The sequence below is a fragment of the Somniosus microcephalus genome, chromosome 12 (genome assembly GCF_052327205.1).
Source record: "Somniosus microcephalus isolate GS21.2 chromosome 12, FLI_Smic_1.0, whole genome shotgun sequence".
NCBI classification, from domain to species: domain Eukaryota; kingdom Metazoa; phylum Chordata; class Chondrichthyes; order Squaliformes; family Somniosidae; genus Somniosus; species Somniosus microcephalus.
In genome coordinates this window covers 86693905-86716770 of record NC_140998.1, presented here as the reverse complement: position 1 = coordinate 86716770, position 22866 = coordinate 86693905, and the positions used below count along the sequence as shown (strand labels likewise).

Genomic DNA, 22866 nt, shown 5'->3' with positions numbered 1-22866 from the left:
TTATTTCTGTTTGTCTCTCTGCTCTGAAATAACAAAATGTTTTTAAAATTTCTACCTTCTTCCAATCCATTTCTCTAAATTTATTTTGTTCTCTTTCTGCTTTTACATTTTTCTTTCTTTTTTGCTTTACTGTCTCATTTCTTTTCTCTATCCTATTTCTCACCTTTGTTTTATTGCAATTATCACCATTTTTGGAATTTCTTTCTGTCTGTTTGGTTGCCCAGTGATTTCCAGCTCTGTTATTTCCATCTCCAGGCTTTGTTCCTTTTATCTATAGGCTTTCAATTAGCCCAGTACAGGTGTACACAAGTTGACACTGTTGTGAAATCACAACAGCTGCTGTGGTTCTCAGGACCAGTACATACAGGTTAAAACATGGGCTGGAGTATGTTACAAAGCAGTAACACCTCAAGGTATTCAGATGATATCACAATCTGGTAGTGACACATAAGAAGCTCATCGGCATCATCTAAACAACAACAACAACTTGTATTTATATAGCACCTTTAACATATTAAAACATCCCAAGGCGCTTCACAGGAGTATTATATGACTAAAAATTTGACACTGAGCCACGTAGGGAGAAATTAGGGCAGGTGACTAAAAGCTTGGTCAAAGAGGTAGATTTTAAGGAGCGTCTTAAAGGAGAAAAGAGAGATAGAGAGGTGGAGAGATTTAGGTAGGGAATTCCAGAGCTTAGGGCTTAGGCAACAGAAGGCACGGCCACCAATGGTTGAGTGATTATAATCAGGAATGCTCAGGAGGGCAGAATTAGAGGAGCGCAGATATCTCATGGGGGATTGTGGGGCTGAAGGAGATTACAGAGATAAGGAGGGGCGAGGCCATGGAGGGATTTGAAAACAAGGATGAAAATTTTGAAATCGAGGCGTTGCTTAGCCGGGAGCCAATGTAGGTCAGCGAGCACAGGGGAGATGGGTGAATGGGACTTGGTGCGAGTTAGGACACGGGCAACCGAGTTTTGGATGAACTCAAGTTTATGTAGGGTGGAATGTGGGAGGCCAGCCAGGAGTGCGTCGGAATAGTCAAGTTTAGAGGTAACAAAGGCATGGATGGGGGTTTCAGCAGCGGATGAGATGAGGCAGGGGCAGAGTCGGGTGATGTTACAGAGGTGGAAACAGGCGGTCTTAGTTGTGCTGTGGATATGTGGTCGGAAGCTCATTTCAGGGTCAAATACGACACCAAGGTTGCGAACAGTGTGGTTCAGCCTCAGGCAGATGTTAGGGAGAAGGATGGAGTCAGTGGTTAGGGAACGGAGTTTGTGGCGGGACCGAAAACAATGCCAACATGTGTCTGAAACACATTCCAAGGTGTGTTATTCTATATGATATTTAAGGTAGTTTGTGGGGCAATTTTACTCAATTTTTACAGATGGTGTGCAACGATGGCCAGAAAGCTCCTGTGATTGAATCACATGATATGAACTGAACTGTTTTGTAACATATGGTTTGAATTGTAGTGATACTAGATTTTATTTCGCTACCAGCCACAGAAGGACAACAAACGAGGTATATATTATAAACCCATAATTTATCAAAGGGTTCAGATGATGCCAAAAATTCTCGGACTATACTCCTAAACATTTACATATCTAATAAAGTACAAGGCTTAAAAGAATGTTCTACTTTCATTTTGCTGAGGGTGGTGGAAAGTATGGCTGTGGAATTCAATACTGAGCATTAACTGATTGGATGGCATACCAGCTGTCACATGGAGTTTGCTGCCATCACAGCACTGCAACAGCATAACTAAACCAATAATATGGTGACTCATACATGTTTTACAGACCGAAAAAGATTGATTTACAGTCAGATACCAAGTTGTTCAGTGTTTTGTTTGCATTATTCACCACGTATGTAATAACAACGGCATGCCCCTGTCCAATGGCATCATGACTTTCAACTACAGGCAGTTTTAATATAAACCAGACAATTTCTGCAGGGAAGCCTCAAGATAGTGACTACTTAGAATATAAGGTTGCTGGAAAAACTTTCCTTGTGACTTTTGCTACATAAAGTACAGTTATATGTTCAACTAGAGATCTCGGAGTCCATTTTTACTTTCGGCGATAGTATAAAATGCGCAATATCGGCTTGGCATACCGTCAAACATCCCTCCTGATTTTCATTTCTACTGACTTCAATGGAGAGGAAAATTGGGCAGGGTGTAAATTGGATGGCCGGTCCGCAACCGCCCGTTTTGCGCTCCTGCGAAGCTGAATTTCACCCCCACCCAGTATCTTCAAAAGAGAAAAAGTGAAATGGAAAGAAAACGGAGGAAAAAAGAGAAACATAATCTAATCAATACAGCAACAACAACAGCAACTTGTTACTGCGCCTTTAATGCCCCAAGCGCTTCACAGGAGCATTAACAGACAAACTTTGACAACGATCGACATAAAGAGATATTAGGACAGGTGGTCAAAGAGGTAGGTTTTAAGGAATGTCTTAAAGGAGGGGGAGAGATAGAGATGAGGGAATTCCAGAGCTTAGGGCCATGCCAGCTGAAGGCACGGTTGGAGCGATGATAACTGGGGATGCGCAACAGGCCAGAATTGGAGGAGCGCAGAGATCTCGGAGGTTTGTAGAGCTGGAGGCAGTTACAGGGATAGGGAAGGGCGAAACCATGGAATGGTTTCAAAACAAGGATGAGAATTTTAAAATCGAGGTGTTGCCAGACCGGCAGCCAATATAGGTCAGCGAACACAGGTGATGGGTGAACGGGACTTGGTGTGAGTTAGGATACAATAAAGATAGTTCATAAAAAGTTTAACTTTAATAAGATGCAATATTTATCTGTAAATTTTACTTGCTAGTAACACTAGTATTTTTAACACGTTAACAATCTGTACATTCAAGACACTGGGCTGCTAAGAGAAATGACAAAGAATGTGGGGATTTTGAACAAGCAGAAAACTAAAGCCAACATTTTTGACCCCTTGCACAAACTCCGAACCCTTTCCACCGATTCCATCTCCTTCCCAGCCACCACGCCAGGCCAAATCAGACTGCTTGCAACCTCGCCGTCCTATTCGATCTCAAGCTGAGCTTCCGATCACACATCCTTTGCAACACCAATACCACCTACTTCCACCTCTGTAACATTGCTTGCCTCTGCCTCTATCTCAGTCTATCTGCTGCTGAAACATTCATCCATGCCGTTGTTACCTCCAGACTCGGCTATTCCTATGCTCTCCTGGCCGGCCTTCCATCTTCCACCCTCTGTAAAATTTAGCTCAGCCAAAACTCCGCTGCCTGTATCTCATCTGACACCAAGTCCTGTTTGTCCATCACTGCTGTTCTCAGTGACCGACATTAGCTCCTGGCCCACCAAAGCCTCCAATTTCAAATTCTCATCCAGGTATTTAAATCCCTTTGTGGTCTCGCTTGTCTCTATCTCTGTAACTTTCTCCAGCCCTCCACCTCCCGCAACCCCCTTGCCCCCAAACTCTCCATTTCTCTGATTCCAGCCTCTTGGGCTTACCATTGGTGGCCATGCATTCAGCCACTTAGCCGCCATGCTCTGGAATTCCCTTGCTAAACCCCTCCACCTCTCTCTGCTCCTTTAGGACCATCTTTAAAACACAACTCTGGACCAAGCTCTGGATTACCTCTTCTTCTTTGGCTCAGAATCCTTTTTTCTCCCTTTGGCTCTGTGAAGCATCTTAAGATGTTTTCCTACATTAAAGGTACTATATAAATGGAAGTTGTTGTTGTAGCAGTAGTCATCATGGTAGTAAGAACATAAGAAGTAGGAGCAGGAGTAGGCCATACAGCCCCTCGGGCCTGCTCCGCCATTCAATAGGATCATGGCTGATCCGAACCTAGACTCACGTCCACTTCTCTGCCCGCTCCCCGTAACCCCTAATTCCCTTATCAGCTAGGAAGCTGTCTATCTGCATTTTAAATTTATTTAATGTCGCAGCTTCCACAGCTCTCTGAGGTAGCAAATTCCATAGATTTACTACCCTCTGAGTGAAGAAGTTTCTCCTCATCTCAGTTTTGAAACAGCAGCCCCTTATTCTAAGATTATGCCCCCTAGTTCTACTCTCACCCATCAGTGGAAACATCCTCCCCGCATCCACCCGATCAAGCCCCCTCACAATCTTATATGTTTCGATAAGATCGCCTCTCATTCTTCTGAATTCCAATGAGTAGAGGCCCAACCTACTCAACCTTTCCTCATAAGTCAACCCGCTCATCTCCGGAATCAACTGAGTGAACCTTCTCTGAACTGCCTCGAGAGCAAGTATATCTTTTCTTAAATATGGAAACCAAAACCGTACGCAATATTCCAGTTGTGGCCTCACCAGTACCCTGTATAACTGAAGCAAGACTTCCCTGCTTTTATACTCCATCCCCCTTGCAATAAAAGCCAAGATTCCATTGGCCTTCCTGATCACCTGCTGTACCTGCATACCAACCTTCTGTGTTTCATGTACCAGGACCCCCAGATCCCTTTGTACTGTAGCACTTTGCAGTTTCTCTCCATTTAGATAATAACTTGCTCTTTGATTTTTTCTGCCAAAGTGCATAACCTCACACTTTCCAACATTATATTCCATCTGCCAAATTTCTGCCCACTCACTTAACCTGTCTATGTCCTTTTGCAGGTTTTTTATGTCCTCCTCACTCACTGCTTTCCCTCCCATCTTTGTATCGTCGGCAAACTTGGATATGTTGCACTTGGTCCCCTCCTCCAAATCGTTAATATAGATTGTAAAGAGTTGGGGTCCCAGCACTGACCCCTGCGGAACACCACTAGTTACTGATTCCCAACCCAAGAATGAACCATTTATCCCAACTCTCTGTTTTCTGTTAGATAGCCAATCTTCCATCCATGCCAGTATATTACCCCCAATCCCGTGATTTTTTTATCTTGTGCAGTAATCTTTTGTGTGGCACCTTGTCAAATGCCTTTTGGAAGTCCAAATACACCACATCCACTGGTTCCCCTTTATCCACCCTGTTTGTTACATCCTCAAAGAATTCGAGCAAATTTGTCAAACATGACTTCCCCTTCATAAAGCCATGCTGACTCTGTCCGATTAAATTATGCTTATCCAAATGTCCTGTTACTGCTTCCTTAATAATGGACTCCAACATTTTACCAACCACAGATGTTAGGCTAACTGGTCTATAGTTTCCAGCCTTTTGTCTACCTCCCTTTTTAAATAAGGGCGTTACATTAGCAGTTTTCCAATCTGCTGGGACCTTTCCTGAATCCAGCGAGTTTTGGAAAATTACCAATGCATCCGCAATCCCTACCGCTACTTCTCTCAAGACCCTAGGATGTAAGCCATCAGGTCCAGGGGATTTATCCACCTTAAGTCCTATTATCTTACCGAGTACCATCTCCTTAGTGATTTTAATCGTGTTTAGCTCCTCCCCCCCTATAGCCCCCTGTTTGTCCAGTGTTGGGATATTTTTTAGTGTCCTCTACTGTAAAGACTGATACAAAATATTTGTTCAGCGTTTCTGCCATCTCCATGTTCCCCACCACTAATTTCCCGGTCTCGTCTTCTAAGGGACCAACATTCACTTTAGCCACCCTTTTTCTTTTTATATAACTGTAGAAACTCTTGCAATCTGTTTTTATATTTTTTGCTAGTTTACTTTCATAATCTATCTTCCCTTTCTTAATTAATCTTTTAGTTATTCTTTGCTGGCTTTTAAATGCTTCCCAATCTTCTATCCTCCCACTAGATTTGGCTACTTTCTATGCCCTTGTTTTCAGTCGGATACTATCCTTTATTACTTTACTTAGCCACGGATGGCTGTCTTTTCTTTTACGCCCCTTTTTCCTCAGTGGAATATATTTTTCTTGAAAGTTGTGAAATATCTCCTTGAATGTACACCACTGCTCATGTACCGTCTTACACCTTAATCTATTTTCCCAGTCCACTTTAGTCAACTCTGCTCTCATACCTTCATAGTCTCCTTTATTTAAGCTTAGTACGCTGGTTTGAGATCCAACTCTCTGACCCTCCAACTGAATTTAGAATTCAACCATGTTATGGTCACTCATTCCAAGGGGATCCTTTACTAGGACATTTTTTATTAATCCTGTCTCATTACACAGGACCAGATCTAAGATTGCCTGTCCCCTGGTTGGTCAGTAACATACTGCTCAAGGAACCCGTCCCTAATGCACTCTATGAACTCTTCCTCAAGGCTGCCCTGCCCAATTTGATTTGTCCAGTCAATATGAAAGTTAAAATCTCCCATGATTATAGCTGTTCCCTTATTACAAGCCCCAACTATTTCCTGATTTATACTCCGACCAATAGAGTTGCAACTGTTAGGAGGCCTATAGACTACGCCCACTAGTGGCTTTTTCCCCTTATTATTCCTTATCTCCACCCAAACCGTTTCACTATCCTGATCCTTTGACCCAATATCATTTCTCACTATTGCAGTGATTCCATCCTTTATTAACACAGCCACCCCACCTCCCTTTCCTTCCTGTCTGTCCTTCCTAATAGTCAAATACCCCTGGATGTTTAGTTCCCAGTCATGGTCACCCTGCAGCCATGTCTCCGTAATGGCCACCAGATCATACCCATGTGTAGTTATTTGTACCGTCAACTCATCTATTTTGTTACGAATGCTGCGTGCATTCAGATAAAGAACTTTTAAATATGTTTTGTGACAATTTATTCCTGCTTTTACCCCCTTTACTACTTTACCTTTATCTTTATATATTCTGTCCCTCCCTGACACGCTCTGGTTTTTAATTCCCCCACTGCTACCTTGCTCTATTGCCTTCTCCGTTGACATTTTTATTTTTCGTTCTCTTGAAACCTCCCCCCCACTAATTAGTTTAAAGCCCTCTCTACAGCCCTAGTTATTCGATTCGCCGGGATTCTAATCCCAGCACTGGCCAAGTGAAGTCCATCCCAACGGAACAGCTCTCTCCTGTCCCAGTACTGGTGCCAGTGTCCCAAGAAGCAAAACCCATTTCTCCCACACCAGTCTTTGAGCCACGCATTTAACTCTCTGATTTTATTTACCCTAGCCAAATTTGCTCGTGGCTCAGGTAGTAATCCAGAGATTATTACCCTTGTGGTTCTGCTTTTTAATTTGGCCCCTAGCTGCTCATACTCCCTCAGCAGAACCTCTTTCCTTGTCCTATCTATGTCGTTGGTACCAACATGGACCACGACAACTGGATCCTCCCCCTCCCACTCCAAGTTTCTCACCAGCCCAGAGGAGATGTCCTTAACCCTGGCACCGGGCAGGCAACACAGCCTTCGGGACTCTCGCTCTCGGCTGCAAAGAACCCTATCTATCCCCCTAATGATACTATCCCCTACCACTACAACATTTCTTTTTACTCCCCCCACTTGAATGGCCCCTCGTTCCACAGTGCTGTGGCCAGGTTGCTCATCCTCCCTGCAGTCCTCGTTCCCGTCCCCACAGGGAGTAAGAGCTTCGAACCTGTTGGACAAGAGCAAGGGCTGCGGCTCCTCCAACACTACCTCCTGGATCCCCGTACCTGCCTCACTCATAGTCACACCCTCCTGTCCCTGACCACGGACTACATCTGAATTAGTTAATCTAATTGGTGTGACTACTTCCTGGAACACAGTCCAGGTAACTCTCCCCCTCCCTGATGTGTCGCAGTGTTTGAAGCTCGGACTCCAGCTCATCAACACGGAGCCGGAGTTCCTCGAGCAGCCAGCACTTACTGCAAATGTGATCACTGTGAACATCAATGGTGTCCACCAGCTCCCACATATTGCAGCAGTAACACATCACCTGCTCTCCCATTCTATGTAATTAATTAAATTTATTAATATTATTTTTAAATACCCTCTGCCCCGATTCTAATGATGAATATCACACCTCTATTTAATTGAACTTACCAACTTATAAAGGTTTAAAAGGGAAGGAAAAGTACTCACCAACCAGCCAATCACCTACCAGCTTGGCTGTGATGTCACTTTTGAATTCTGACCTCCCCTTGGAGCATACTGGTAGTCATTTTTATGAAGGTCCAGTAGTTTGTTGCTCTCATGCTTACATACAAGATTTGAGATACTGATTAAGTGTATTAGAAACTGCAGATCGCTGACATTGGGCCGGAATTTGCTGTGGGTAATAATGGCGAACCAACACCGTTCTGAAACTGACCGCAACTTCAGGGTGTAATGTATGTGCATCTAAACATAAAAATCCTGAAGTTGCAGTCAGTCATTCACTGCTCCGACACTGGCTGCACTGTCACCCACCCCCCCATAGCCAGTAATCAGTGTACATAGGAACAGGAGTGGACCATTCAGCCCCTCGAGCCTGTTCCGCCATTCAATGAGATCATAGCTGATCTGCGATCTAACTCCATATACCCACCTTTGGCCCATATCCCTTAATACCTTTGTAATGAGTGAAAACAGTGAAACTGATGAAAACTTGGGTTTTTCCATGGTACTTTCGCTGTTAAATATCCCTGAAATGTTAAATGTAAGAAGTCACACAACACCAGGTTATAGTCCAACAGCTTTATTTGCAATCACAAGCTTTCGGAGCGCTGCTCCTTCGTCAGGCGAAAGCTTGTGATTTCAAATAAAGCTGTTGGACTATAACCTGGTGTTGTGTGACCTCTTACATTTGTCCACCCCAGTCCAACTCTGGCATCTCCACAACCTGAAATGTTAAGCCTTGTTGGATTAGGTGTAACAGTGGATTGACGGCTAAACAAACGTTATGGCCCAGAAAAACTAATTTTAACTTTGTAGAGTGTCAAATTTCTCTATTATGGCAAAAATTACAATTTTTAAGAAACTTTAAAGAAAAGTTTTTTTTTAAAGTTTGTTCAGGATATTTCAGATTCTACTTTATCCCCATGTGAGAGCCCCAAGCTTTGTTTTACTCTCTGCAACATGTTTTAAAAGTCTGGATAAAAGCAGCTTCTCATTTCCTGCTTCCATGTCTGAGAATTCTGCAAGGTTCAAGCTGCTTAGACAGCTTGTTGACGTCACAGCAGCATCACACTAGGGAATTCCCACTATAGAGCGCTGAAATCACTTGAACATTGAAAAAGGCAAACTTCTCGCGCAAGAGATCATGAGATCTTTGTGGGCAGCGGCAAACACTTTTGCTTCACCGCTGACCACAAATTCCGGGCCATAACATTTTCACCTTGTAACTGATCACTTACATAGCTCTTGGCAGTGGTGCTGCTTCCTGTACTGAGCTGGGATTTTCTTCCTCCAGAGGGAGCTCTGCATCTCCCCAAGGGTTTGGAAGTTGTTGCGAAGGCACTGAGCTTGTACTCTTAATCTTCTCAGAGATGGGTTCTGTTACTGGTGATGGTGTTGACACTCTTGAAGGTGTAGGAGTCGGTGTGATAGCAGGAGTACCAACAGGACTCGTTTTTCTTGGAGGCTCCAGTCCTACAGTATCTATGACTGAGTTAAAAAATTTGAGTTATTTATTATAAGTCACAATATAGGAGTATAGGAACAGGGATAAAACATTTGAACCATTGAGCCTGCTTTGCCATTTTATTAGCCATACTTGCTCTTCAATTTTTTTTAATCCAAATTTTTCACAAGTATCTATCATATTTAAATACCTTAATTAACTCTGCCTCTATGGTCTTCTGAGGCAATGCTTTCCACATTCTCATAATTGCTTTTGTGAATTTTTTTCCCAGGATTCACTTTTAACTGATTTTGTTCTAAATTTAAGATAATGTCCCCTTTTTTCTGATTACCCTACTAGAGGGAAGAGTCATTCCCTATCCAGCTTTTCAATTCCCTTCATTAACACATCAGTCAGATCACCCTTTAACCTCCTCATCTCTCGGGAATACAACTCATGTTAACCCAGTTTCTCATCATAGTTAAGTCCCCTTACCCTGGTATCATGCTGGTGAATTGTCACTGAACTTTTTCCCAAGGCCAGTATTATCCTTCCTAAAATGGAGTGCCCAAAACTGATGCCATTGATCTGCCCACTAGCTTAACCTACATCCATTTGGATTTTTCTATTCTATTAGAATGACTACCAATCACATTGCTCCTTCATTAGTCTTAAGGTCTTTAAAAATCTGTTAGAGATTGCTTTACAAAAGGAGACTCCCAGAACCTGCAGAAGGAACACCTCCATCCCCTCCAATTTTTTAAATCTCTATTTTGAAATTATTTACTTACTTCGCTAGTAGAGGGAGGATAGCTGGCCTTGCTCTCATGTTTCTGCCTCTCTCTCAATGAGAGAATGACCCACGATCTCTCCCCTTTTTTCCTTTGAAGCACCTTTACTCAACCTGGTGCTTCCATGACAGGTCAGCTGAACTCAAAAGCTTGCTGGAGAGGGGAGCACGAGTGGAGCCTACTGGTGTGAATGCTCACTCCTCTATTTGATGGAGTAGGTAGTTACCATACGAACGCACTATGCTACCAGATAACCCCCTCCCCAATACCTAAATTAAAATATCGGGTGTATAAAATTTTTGTTGTTATATTCAAAAACTAGAAATAAGGTAATAAGGCAGATGAATTAACAGCACAAATAGATGTTAACGGATACGATATAACTGCGATCACGGAGACATGGCTGCAGGGTGACCAAGGCTGGGAGCTGAATATCCAAGGATATTCGATATTTAGGAAGGACAGGTGAAAAGGTAAAGGAGGTGGGGTGGCCTTGTTAGTAAAGGATGAAATCAGAGCAATAGTGAGAAAGGATATTGGCTCAGAAAATCAAGATGCAGAATCAGTCTGGGTGGAGCTAAGAAGCAGCAAGGGGCAGAAAACATTGGTGGGAGCTGTCTATAGGCCTCCAAACTGTAGTGGTAATGTAGAGGATGGCATCAAACAGGAAATTAGAGATGCATGTAACAAGGGTACTACAGTAATCATGGGTGACTTTAATCTTCATATAGACTGGCCAAACCAAATTCGCAATAATACTGTGGAGGATGAATTCCTGGAGTGTGTACGAGATTTTTTTTAGACCAGTACATTGAGGAGCCAACTGGGGAACAGGCTATCCTAGATGGAGTATTGTGCAATGAGAAGGGGTTAATTAATAATCTTGTTGTGCAGGGTTCTTTAGGGAAGAGTGACCGTAACATGATAGAATTCTTCGTTAAAATGGAAAGTGAAGAAGTCCAATCCAAAACTAGGGTCCTAAATCTAAACAAAGGAAACTACGATGGTATGAGGAGTGAGTTGGCCATGATAGATTGGGGAGCTTCATTAAAAGGCATGACGGTGGAAAGGCAATGGTTAACATTTAAGGAATGAATGCATGAATTGCAACAGTTATACATTCCTTTCTGGCGCAAAAACACAAAAGGAAAAGTGGCCCAACCATGGCTAACAAAAGAAATTAAGGATAGTATTAGATCCAAAGAGGAGTCATATAAAGTTGCCAGAAAAAGTAGCAAGCCTGAGGATTGGGAGCAGTTTAGAGTTCAGCAAAAAAGGACCAAGAGATTGATTAAGAGGGGAAAAAAATAGAGTTTGAGAGTAAACTTGCAAGGAACATAAAAGTGGATTGTAAAAGTTTCTACAAGTATGTAAAAAGAAAAAGATTAGTGAAGACAAATGTAGGTCCCTTACAGTCAGAAACAGGAGAATTTATCATGGGGAACAAGGAAATGGCAGAGCAATTAAACAAATACTTTGGTTCTGTCTTCATGGTAGAGGACACAAATAACTTCCCAGAAATGCTAGGAAACCAAGGGTCTAGTGAGAAGGAAGAATTAAAGGAAATTAGTATTAGTAAAAAAATAGTGCTGGAGAAATTAATGAGACTGAAAGCTGATAAATCCCCAGGGCCTGATAATCTGCATCCCAGAGTACTAAAAGAGGTAGCCATGGAAATAGTGGATGCATTGGTTGTCATCTTCCAAAATTCTATAGCTTATGGAACAGTTCCTGCAGATTGGAGGGTGTCAAATGTAACCCCACTATTTAAAAAAGGAGGGAGAGAGAAAACAGGGAACTACAGACCGGTTAGCCTAACATCAGTAGTAGGGAAAATGCTAGAGTCTATTATAAAGGATGTGATAACAGGACACTTAGAAAATATCAACGGGATTAGACAAAGTCAACATGGATTTATGAAAGGGAAATCGTGTTTGACAAACCTACTGGAGTTTTTTGAGGATGTAACTGGTAGAATAGATAAGGGAAAACCAGTGGATGTGGTGTATTTGGATTTTCAGAAGGCCTTTGATAAAGTCCCACATAAGAGGTTAGTGTGCAAAATTAAAGCACATGGGATTGGGGGTAATATACTGGCATGGATTGAAAATTGGTTAACAGACAGGAAACAGAGAGTAGGAATAAATGGGTCTTTTTCGGGGTGGCAGGCGGTGACTGATGGGGTACCGCAGGGATCAGTGCTTGGGCCCCAGCTATTCACAATATATATCAATGATTTGGATGAGGGAACCAAATGTAATATTTCCAAGTTTGCTGACGACACGAAACTAGGTGGGATTGTGAATTGTGAGGAGGATGCAAAGAGGCTTCAAGGCAGTTTAGGCAAGTTGAGTGAGTGGGCAAATACATGGCAGATGCAGTATAACGTGGATAAATGTGAAGTTATCCACTTCGGTAGGGAAAACAGAAAGGTAGAGTATTATTTAAATGGTGAAAGATTGGGAAATGCTGATGTATAAAGGGATCTGGGTGTCCTTGTACACCAGTCACTGAAAGCAAACATGCAGGTGCAGCAAGCAGTTAGGAAAGCAAATGGTGTGTTGGCCTTCATTGCAAGAGGATTTGAGTACAAGAGCAAGGATGTCTTACTATAGTTGTACAGCGCCTTGGTGAGACCACACCTGGAGTACTGTGTGCAGTTTTGGTCTCCTTACCTAAGAAAGGATATACTTGCCATAGAGGGAGTGCAGCGAAGGTTCACCAAACTGATTCCTGGGATGGCAGGACTGTCGTGTGAGGAGAGATTGGGTCGACTAGGCCTGTATTCACTAGAGTTTAGCAGAATGAGAGGGGATCTCATTGAAACGTATAAAATTCTGACAGGGCTAGACAGACTGGATGCAGGGAGGATGTTTCCCCTGGCTGGGGGGTCTAGAACGAGGGGTCACAGTCTCAGGATACGGGGTAGGATATTTAGGACTGAGATGAGGAGAAATTTCTTCACTCGGAGGGTGGTGAACCTGTGGAATTCTCTACCACAGAAGGCTGTGGAGGCCAAGTCACTGAATATATTTAAGAAGGAGATAGATAGATTTCTAGACACAAAAGGCATCAAGGGGTATGGGGAGAGAGCGGAAATATGGTATTGAGATAGAGGATCAGCCATGATCATATTGAATGGCAGAGCAGGCTCGAAGGGCTGAATGGCCTACTCCTGCTCCTATTTTTCTATGTTTCTAGAAAGCCTGCCTTCAATTAAATTTAATTCTACTGCACAGACTCATAAAATGTAACAGTACAGACATGTGTCATTCAGCCCAAGTCTACACCAGTGATTTTCTCCAGAAGAGCCACACACAGACTAATCCCACTCTCCTGTTCATTTGCCATACCTTTTAATGTTCCTCTTTATTGAAGCCTTTTTAAAAGAATTAATGGGCTCTGCTTCACCAATGGTTTGTGTTGGAGAATTCCACATTCTTACCACCCTCTGTGTAAGTAATTATTTTCTAACCGCCTCTCGAATTCTTTTTGTGTTTACCTTAAAATTGTGCTCTCTTTTTTTTTATCATCTTGTGGACATGTGGAAAGAATGTAACACTACTATCAGGTCATCCCTTAACCATCTCAGCCCCAGTGAAAAAACCCTAAATTCTCAAGTCTCCTATCATAACTGTAACATCCAAGTGAATCTATGCTGGTCATTTTCCATTGCTTTTATATCCTTCCTTTGATGGGATGCCCAAAACTGCAACCAATCTTCAACTGCAGCCTAACTAGAGTCTTATACAAGTTCAGCATCATCTCCTTGCATGTGTATTCTATGCCTCTATGGTTTACAAGAGGTTTATAACATTTGTTCCTGTACTCATTAGAATGCACCCAAATGAGAATGGCTCAGGAAAGATGCGATTGGTATAAATGTTATAAACATATTTTTGAGAAACACTTTCTACTCTTCTCTGTTAACCCTTTTATGTCCACAAACAAAATTCCCTATGGCTTGCATTACTGTGGTTTGGCTGTTCTAAAAGCTTTGTCATGAAGTGCTAGGACACTTCAACCCCACAATGATGTCTAAGTTGGACAATTAAGGACAAGCAAGAATCAAAGCGGCTGGTCACTTTCTGAGAGGCAGAAGGAAAAATAAATCAATCTTGCACATCCTTAAGACCACATCTGTTAGAAATTGCCCTCTACCCCTTGTTGGAATAATTTGTATGAAAAAGCAGGCAGGTGGGGTTGATGATCAAAAATGAACAAGAATGTTGAACCTAATAGTATCTTTGTGCGTTAAAACTTATGTTGTATTAAGTGTGTCCTGATTTGAATAAATGTTGAGAAATGTAATCAGATTGGTAATCAAAGCTCATGCATCAGCTTTTCTTTACGCTGAATGTAATGTCAGTCTAACCCAATTTGTTTCAACAATCTGATTTGATTCCATTTCTCAACATGTATGAATATGTTGTAACTCTGGCAGGAGATATGGGGAAACCCTCAGGTAGATGGCACTAATGGTCATTTGTACTGTTTCCCTGCAGGTTCCGTCAGTCTCCCATCAGAATTACAGTGGGATCCCAGTGGAATTTCAGGGTCAGCGTATTCTTTTCTCATAAAAAATTATCTTCCTGTTACAGATCATTAGTTTCAGGAAAACCAGTTTTTGAAAAATCTCTTGTCATATAGGAAATTGTGCCTTCACAATGCTGGGGAATATATAAAAGGAGACTTAACAGTGGCACTAAGAGACAGTAGAATGACACAACAAGGCCTTATTATCCAATAATTATCACAACAATTGTTCAAGTCCAAAAGATGTGCGGGTTAGGTTGATTGGCTATGATAAATTGACCCTTAGTGTTAGGGGGATTAAATACGTGGGGTTACGGGGATAGGGTGGGATATGTGTTGGTGTAGGGGTTACGGGGATAGGGTGGGATATGTGTCGGTGCAGGCTCGATGGGCCAAAATGGCCTCTATCTGCACTGTGGGGTTTCTGTGATTCTGTATCTTTTATATAATAAAATGTGTGCTGGAATTTGTTCTAATGTCCAAATAAATTGAAGCCTTGTTGTACCCCACTGTTCAAAAAGGGTGGTAGAGAGAAAACGGGGAATTACAGACCGGTAAGCCTGACATCAGTAGTGGGGAAAATGCTAGAGTCCATTATAAAGGATGTAATAGCAGAGCACTTGGAAAAAAGTGACCGGATCGGACAAAGTCAACATGGATTTACAATAGGTAAATCGTGCTTGACTAATCTACTGGAATTTTTTGAGGATGTAACTGGTAAAATAGATAAGGGAAAACCAGTGGATGTGGTGTATTTGGATTTTCAAAAGGCTTTCGATAAGGTCCCGCATAAGAGATTAGCGTGTAAAGTTAAGGCACATGGGATTGGGGGCAAGGTACTGACTTGGATAGAGAACTGGTTGGCAGACAGAAAGCAAAGGGTTGGAATAAACGGCTCTTTTTCCGAGTGGCAGGCAGTGACTAGTGGGGTACCGCAGGGATCGGTCCTTGGACCCCAGCTATTCACAATGGGCCTGAAATTAGGATCGGGTGCTTGCCGCGCATGCAAGCCCCCGATCTGCACTCACACTGCGCGCCGACATCTGAAGCCCGGGCCTGCTTGCATTTCCTGTAGATGGCCCGGTTCCGATGTCGGCGCGATGTGCTTACCTGATCCAGCGGCGTAGTTAGTGCGATGTGCCAGCTGGGATCAGGTGAGCACTCTGCAGCCAATCAGGGGAGGGGAAACTCATTTATGAGTTTGATAGTAAAGACTGTCAAACTCATGAAAAGTACAGGCGCCCAAAAGACTACTTTAACTTTAATTAAAATTAAAAAAAAACATCCCAATAATTAAATAAACTACAAATAACTTTAAAAAAACTATTTAAAACAATTAATTTAAAAAAAAATTTGAATTTTTTTTCACGAATTCGGGTCTAAAAATAAACTTACCTTACTGTAAATTCCTTAAAAACAATGAAGCTGTGGAAAAAATGTAACAATTTTAAATATTAGACCACTTACCTTCAAGAATCCACTGCTTACGCCTCCTTTTTTCATTTCCAAAAAGTTCAGTCCCTTGCACACGCGCAAACCTGTCTAAACGAAGGAAGTTCAACGCGTGCGCGCAGAGTCCTGCGCGCACGCGTTGGACCTCTTAACCCCTTAGTTCGATGGAGGGGAAATGCCGGTTTCCCGCGCATGCGCTGTGCATGCTGGAATCCGGCACTTCCAACGGGCCCACGCGTGAGTACACCGTCCGTACTCACGCGTTGGGACCGGAATTACTGGCCCAATATATATTAATGATCTGGACGTGGGAACTAGATTTAATATCTCCAAGTTTGCAGACGACACAAAGCTGGGTGGGCGTGTGTGCTGTGAGGAGGATGCCGAGAAACTCCAGTATGATTTGGACAGGTTGGGTGATTGGGCAGAAGCATGGCAGATGCAATATAACGTGGATAAATGTGAGGTTATCCACTTTGGTGCCAAAAACAGGAAGGCAGATTATCTGAATGGCAATAGATTGGGAGAAGGGGAAGTGCAACGAGACCTGGGCGTCCTTGTGCACCAGTCACTGAAAGTAAGCATGCAGGTACAGCAGGCGGTTAAGAAGGCAAATGGTATGTTGGCCTTCGTAGCGAGAGGGTTTGAGTACAGGAACAAGGATGTCTTGCTGCAGTTGTACAGGGCCTTGGTGAGACCACACCTTGAGTATTGTGTGCAGTTTTGGTCGCCTTATCTGAGGAAGGATGTTCTTGCCATGGAAGGAGTGCAGCGAATATTCACCAGGCTGATACCTGGGATGGCAGGAATGACGTATGAGGAGAGATTGGGTCGATTGGGCTTGTACTCGCTGGAGTTTAGAAGAATGAGAGGGGATCTCATTGAAACTTATAAGGGGTAAGCCATTTAGGACAGAGATGAGGAGGAATTTCTTCACACAGAGAGTGGTGAACCTGTGGAATTCTCTACCAAAGGAGGCAGTAGAGGCCAATTCATTAAATATATTCAAGAAGGAGTTGGATATATTTCTTAAGGCTAAAGGGATCAAGGGATATGGAGAGAAGGCAGGAACAGGGTACTGAATTTGGATGATCAGCCATGATCTCATTGAATGGCGGAGCAGGCTCGAGGGGCCGAATGGCCTACTCCTGCTCCTATCTTCTATGTTTCTATGTTGTGTGTTTTGACACCAAGAGCATTCTACATTATCTTACACCCTATGGAACACACCTCAGCCATTATTTACAGGAAAGTAGTTGCTACACACCTGGCGATGACTTCAACGAAGGTTCTAATTCTGGTTCAGACTCTGATTCTTTCTCTTCTGACACAGCTACAGAATCTTGGGGTGTGATATCTGGTGTTTGGATCAGAGATGGACCTCTAGCAGGAGGTGATGGAGTGTGTCGTGGGGTTGTATCTGGTGTTGGGATCAACATCATCTGCAAGAACAGTAAAATATCAAAGGAATTAGATACATGGACAAAGAGTTGGTGTGAACATAACCAGAAACCTCCAACACAAAGCAAATTATTAGCCAGCAGAGTGTTTGGAGAGCCGAGATCCTGACTACTATTTCCTTAAGCATAGAATCATAGAAATTTACAGCACAGAAGGAGGCCATTCGGCCCATCTTGTCCGTGCCTGCCGACAAAGAGCTATCCACCCTAATCCCACTTTCCAGCATTGGTCCGTAGCCTTGTATGTTATGGCACTTCAAGTGCATATCCAAGTACTTTTAAATGTGAGGAGGGTCTCTGCCTCTACCACCCTTTCAGGCAGTGAGTTCCAGACCCCCACCACCCTCTGGGTGAAAACATTTCTCCTCAAATCCCCTCTAAACCTCCGACCAATTACTTTAATCAATGCATAAATTATTAATAATATACATTTTCACATTTCACTATTTAAAAATGATGCTTTTTTAATTACATTTACAGAGTTTTTGGTGATTCACATATATTTTAATTCTGTAGAAGGATAAGGAATATAATTGAGAAATAATGCCTAATATTCATAACTGCCTTTATATAACACAAGCAAGACTGTTTACTCTGTAATCTGTAAAGGGGTTCATTCAACCTAAAAACTTACTAGTAAACAAATAGTGCGAAGGGTATTTTTTTCTCTTCTAATTTTATATTCCTGCCTTCCTGTCCTGAAGGTGATGATTCATGCTGGGATATTTTGGAGATGGCAACAGCCCTCCAGTGCCTCTTCCAAACAGCCATTCTTCATGTATGGTCCCAGAGAGTGTTGGTAATTTTTTCGGTTGTTGGGGGAACATCACAGCTGAACCCAAATAGAAGTGGACACCCTGGTTGGTTTCTTTCTCCCCATAGCCTGGGGATATTGAAGCCCATTTTGCATGCCATTGCCACCCTGACTAAGATCTGATAACTCAGCACAGACCGAGGATCAAACATCTGGTTGTGTGCGGTTCAGTATAATACCATTGGATATATTTACCCATTGAATCATTAGGGAGCCCTTCCAAAAATCACATTTTGCAAAACAAACAAAATACCTTTGCAAATAATTAAAAACTAACCTCATAAAGAAATAAACGTGTATCTAACAAGGAAAATACTCAAAAAATCTTTGGGGGGGAAAACTGGGTTGCTTTGTGCCTCGCGTTAGCGCCCTGGGCGCAATGCCCCTAGCGCCCGGGCGCGGTGCTGCTAATGCCTCCCGCAAAATTTAGCGGGAGGTTAGCGGCGGCAGTAGCCGGCTGCACTCCACGGCGTTGCGCCTCCGGCAATTACATCATCGCCATGCGCAGCGCCCAGCTCGTGCCCCGGCCGCAAACTTCAGTTGCGCCCCCTGACCTATCGCCGGATGATATGTCCAACAGGGTCAGGGTGGCGTTTTTGCAGCCACGGCGGCGTAAGTTCGAGGGCAGGTGTTGGCGGCCATTTTCTTTTTGGCCACCTGCCAGCACCTGCCCCCTTCCCCTTTTTTATTTGGGGTGCCGGCCGCAATTGCTCGACCTGGCACTTCTTGAGTGCCCGGCTGTTTTCCCGGCACCCTGCTCCCCGGAGGTCCAGCAGGGGCCCGGTGTGCGCAGCGTTTAGGGCCCTCCCCTTTAATCAGGGGAGGGAGGCCTGTAATACCGTGGCGCTATGTGCCGACGCGCGTGGTGCTATTGCAAGTAGCATCGCGATATTCACTTGTAGCGCCCCAGGAAGGAGGGGGAGTGCTTCCAGTAATGCCCCACCTCCTGCTTGGGGCGTTACCACTGAATTTATGGCACAGGGACGCTAACTTTTTCAGAGTGCTACGAAGTTAGCGCCCCAAATGGGGTGCCACTGAATTTTTCCCCCTTGGTCTTAGATAAGGAGAATCAGAAATTTACACCCGGTTTATGAATTAGGTCATGCCAAATCTGTGACCCCGAACGTTAAATATTCAAGCCACGGAAGAAGTATACTACTATATGTTTCAAGGAATACAGGTTAATCACAAAACATACTAATTAATCACTGCACTACTGCATTTTGAGTTGTGCAATATTAGAGCTTCAGTCTTAGGTCTTCAGTGACCAAGATATTGAACAGGTAGCAGAAAGATGACAAAATAATTATAGGTTAAAATATTTCAGGTTTCAGTTACATAAATCTTTTGTCCATTAGTATCAGAGTGCTATTTTTAGAAAGAAAATGTACCCAAACCAATTAAAGATGATCAGATTGTACTCGGAATTTTTATTTAAAAAAACAAGGCATTGCCTGCAATTTGCTTGACTTCATGATAAAAAGTTCATGCAACTGTCAAGTTCTCTGGTCTACAACTCAGATATGATTTAAACTCATAACAGAAATGTCAGAAGCTGCCAGTGACAAGTCTTTAATAAAGTAGTCTACTCCACCTTTGTGAAAATTGAGTCTGGCCATTTTAAATAATATATTCTAACCACTTCATGCAATTTCCAACATTTAATGGCTGAAAACAATATGATTCATTTCTAAATAAATTAGGTTTTAGGTTACCGAGTGTGCTGGCCTATCATCTATCCAATATATTGCAGCATGGAGTGGTAAGGTCACAATTCTCCTCATGGCACATTCTCAATCACAGCTGGGTTATCGGGGAAGTGCCAAGTGGAGGTCAATTGGTTTCCCCGAGGCAACGAGTAGTAGCCACACTATACGGTCATGAATTGAGCAAATAGAGAAAGTAATTAAGGTGCAGGACTTTTCTTAAAAAAACATTGGCCTAGAAATTGGATATAGCCACAAAATGGGCAGTGTTAAGACCAAACGATGTTAAGCTGCGCCACCTGAAAATGATCTAGGTAGCACGCAAAATTCATGCTCACGCTTCATCAACATGATTATAGTCATGGTTTCAGCGCTAAAACTGCTGCTCATTGGCTTAACGCTCAACAGGTGGACCAATATCGGGGCCAGTCTAATTCCCAGTCATGTTTGGCACAGGCTTTTCCACTACTGAAAGAGGAGGTGCATTGATGCTGCAGCACCTCATTGGCAGGGCAGTTGGGTTTGCAGCTGCCCCAACAACCTGAAGGAGAAGCTCAAGGACAAGCAAGAATTGTGTACACATCAAGATGGCAGGCTGTTGCACCAGGGAAGGGAGCTCGGAGGTTCACCGATAAAGCTCTGGAGGCACTCGCAGTGGCAGTGAAGAGGAGGGGGACTGTCCTCTACCTGCAAAATGGCAGGAAGCCCTTGCCCTATACATCCCGTACCATGTGGCAGGAGATAGCGGATCGGGTGATGGCCAGCACTGTGGTCCCCAGGTCCGCCATCCAGTGCAGGAAGAAGTTTAATGATCTCATATGGGTGGTTGAGTTGAGCGAAAGTTTCAGCAAATGCCGCATACCACCATCTGCAGCACAAGCCGTGCACACTGCTCAATGCACCACACCCCCAGCACTCACCTACCAACAATCTCTAGCAATCACCACTCACACCTCACAATCATAGCTTCACTTCACCCTCACACACTTATCACTGCTGCAACACTAACACCCACATCTCACACTTTGCACACACTGACAGCTAGTCAACTATGGCAGGCACATCATCCAAACACATTGCACTACACACACTCACACACTTCTCTTTCTCTTGCAGGCCAAGCTGCCAAATAATCACCGGGAGCAGCAGGAGACAGGCGGGGGCCAGTCTGACACCCAGAACTTCAGCCAGCTGGAGGAGCGAGTACTCCAGATAATTTGGCGGCACATAGTAAGGCCGTGGCAACCGGTGAGGTTCAACCCCTTGGGGACAGTAACAGTATGTTTATTCCCAATCCTTCTTCTCGCATCCACTTCCCCCTCAGCCCACAATCTTTTCTCACTTTCAAGCTACTCATGCTGTATGCATGCATTTCTGGCGTCCTCCCTCCCCTCACCATATCCCAACTCTTGTACCTTTCTGCGTTCAGATAATCAACATGCACCTGAGCAGCCTGTCCCCGATGTCATCCAAGAGAGCGAGGGGGGAGAAGAGGAGGAAGAAGACACCGCACCACTGCATCTCTCGCTCGCAGACACCAGCTCAGAAACTGCCACTACGCGAACTTCAGAGGCTAGTGTGGAAGTGGGATATGCACAGGGTGAGGCACCGGGCATGAATGGGCTTCAGCAAGGCGGGGAGGGGAGCTCAGGGCCAGCTCCCTGGAGGGGTGAGTTAGCGAGCAAATTCTGCTGCACAGGACTCAGATGAGGACCTCGATGGGGAGGCCGTTGGCAGAAAAGTGATGGGCAGGAAAACCGAATTGATGGGTGCAATGGCAAGGCTGCCAGAGAGCATCTCGGCAATGTCAAGAAGCGTGGATGAATCCGCCGGCAACATTGCACGGGGCTCTGCGCAGAGCATGGAGCCCAGGATTTCCAGCCTGGAAATGATGGTACACTCCCAAAGAGACGGTGGCAACCTAAACGTGATGGTGCGCATGATGAGCGATGTCGCAGCTTCCATTGCAGCACAGGCGGAAGCGATGCAACGTCTTAGTGCTGCAGTGGAAGCTCAGACTGCTCTCATACAGTCTCAGCTTGAAGCCACCCAAGCTCTGACTGCTGCTATCATGGATGGGTTTACCACCGTCGACCGGGGCTTTCAGGGTGTCGCAGCAGGCCAGCAATCTGTGCTCCAACAGATCGGTAGGAATGCTGAGGCGCCGCCCCAGGGGAGTGGCAGTGGGTCAGTGGAGCAGGACCCTGCTGTCCTCTCTCAAGATGACAATATTCCTGTTCACACCTCTGCCACTCCGCCATTGCCCTTGTCGCTGTTCGTCAGACAGCCATCCCAGACTGCTGCCACCCATACCGAGGTGGCGCAGTCTACAGTCGGGCCTTCTAGGGCCAGAACTGCTCGAGTCGTCCTGCAAGGCCATCTGAAGTCTCCTGCATGGAAACTCAGCAGCCTTCCACCAGCCGTGCTGCAGCCACTGGGGGAGCACTAGATTAGTAAAACCACACGAAAGCCAGGCACTAAGGGATTGCACAAGAGTGATTAGCTAATATTTTTCATGTAAATATGTGAATGTATTTGTGATAAATGTATTAATTTTGTTTGGAATCTTTTGTGGTGTCTCTCATTTCAGTGTTGTGCCCAGGAGAATGCTGTGATATTCCGTGAGACAGGGCTAGTATGATGTGGATGTGGTGAGCAACGGGGATCTGGGGTTTCAATCACTGAATCAGCATCTTATGAGCTGTTCATGGAGAGCCCGTCCGG

At 44.0% G+C, this 22866-nt stretch overlaps 1 protein-coding gene across 4 annotated transcripts in view; it reads right to left on the bottom strand.

Moving 5' to 3' along the window:
* kiaa0586 (KIAA0586 ortholog) overlaps positions 1-22866 on the bottom strand; it is a 674053-nt gene that overhangs the window by 106809 nt on the left and 544378 nt on the right. For all 4 annotated transcript variants that reach the window (XM_086003275.1, XM_086003276.1, XM_086003277.1 and 1 more), the window contains 2 exons: positions 17430-17604; positions 9178-9427 (listed from right to left, as the gene is read on the bottom strand). In XM_086003275.1, the coding sequence (XP_085859401.1) occupies positions 9178-9427; positions 17430-17604 (425 nt within the window). The remainder of the gene's footprint in view (positions 1-9177; positions 9428-17429; positions 17605-22866) is intronic.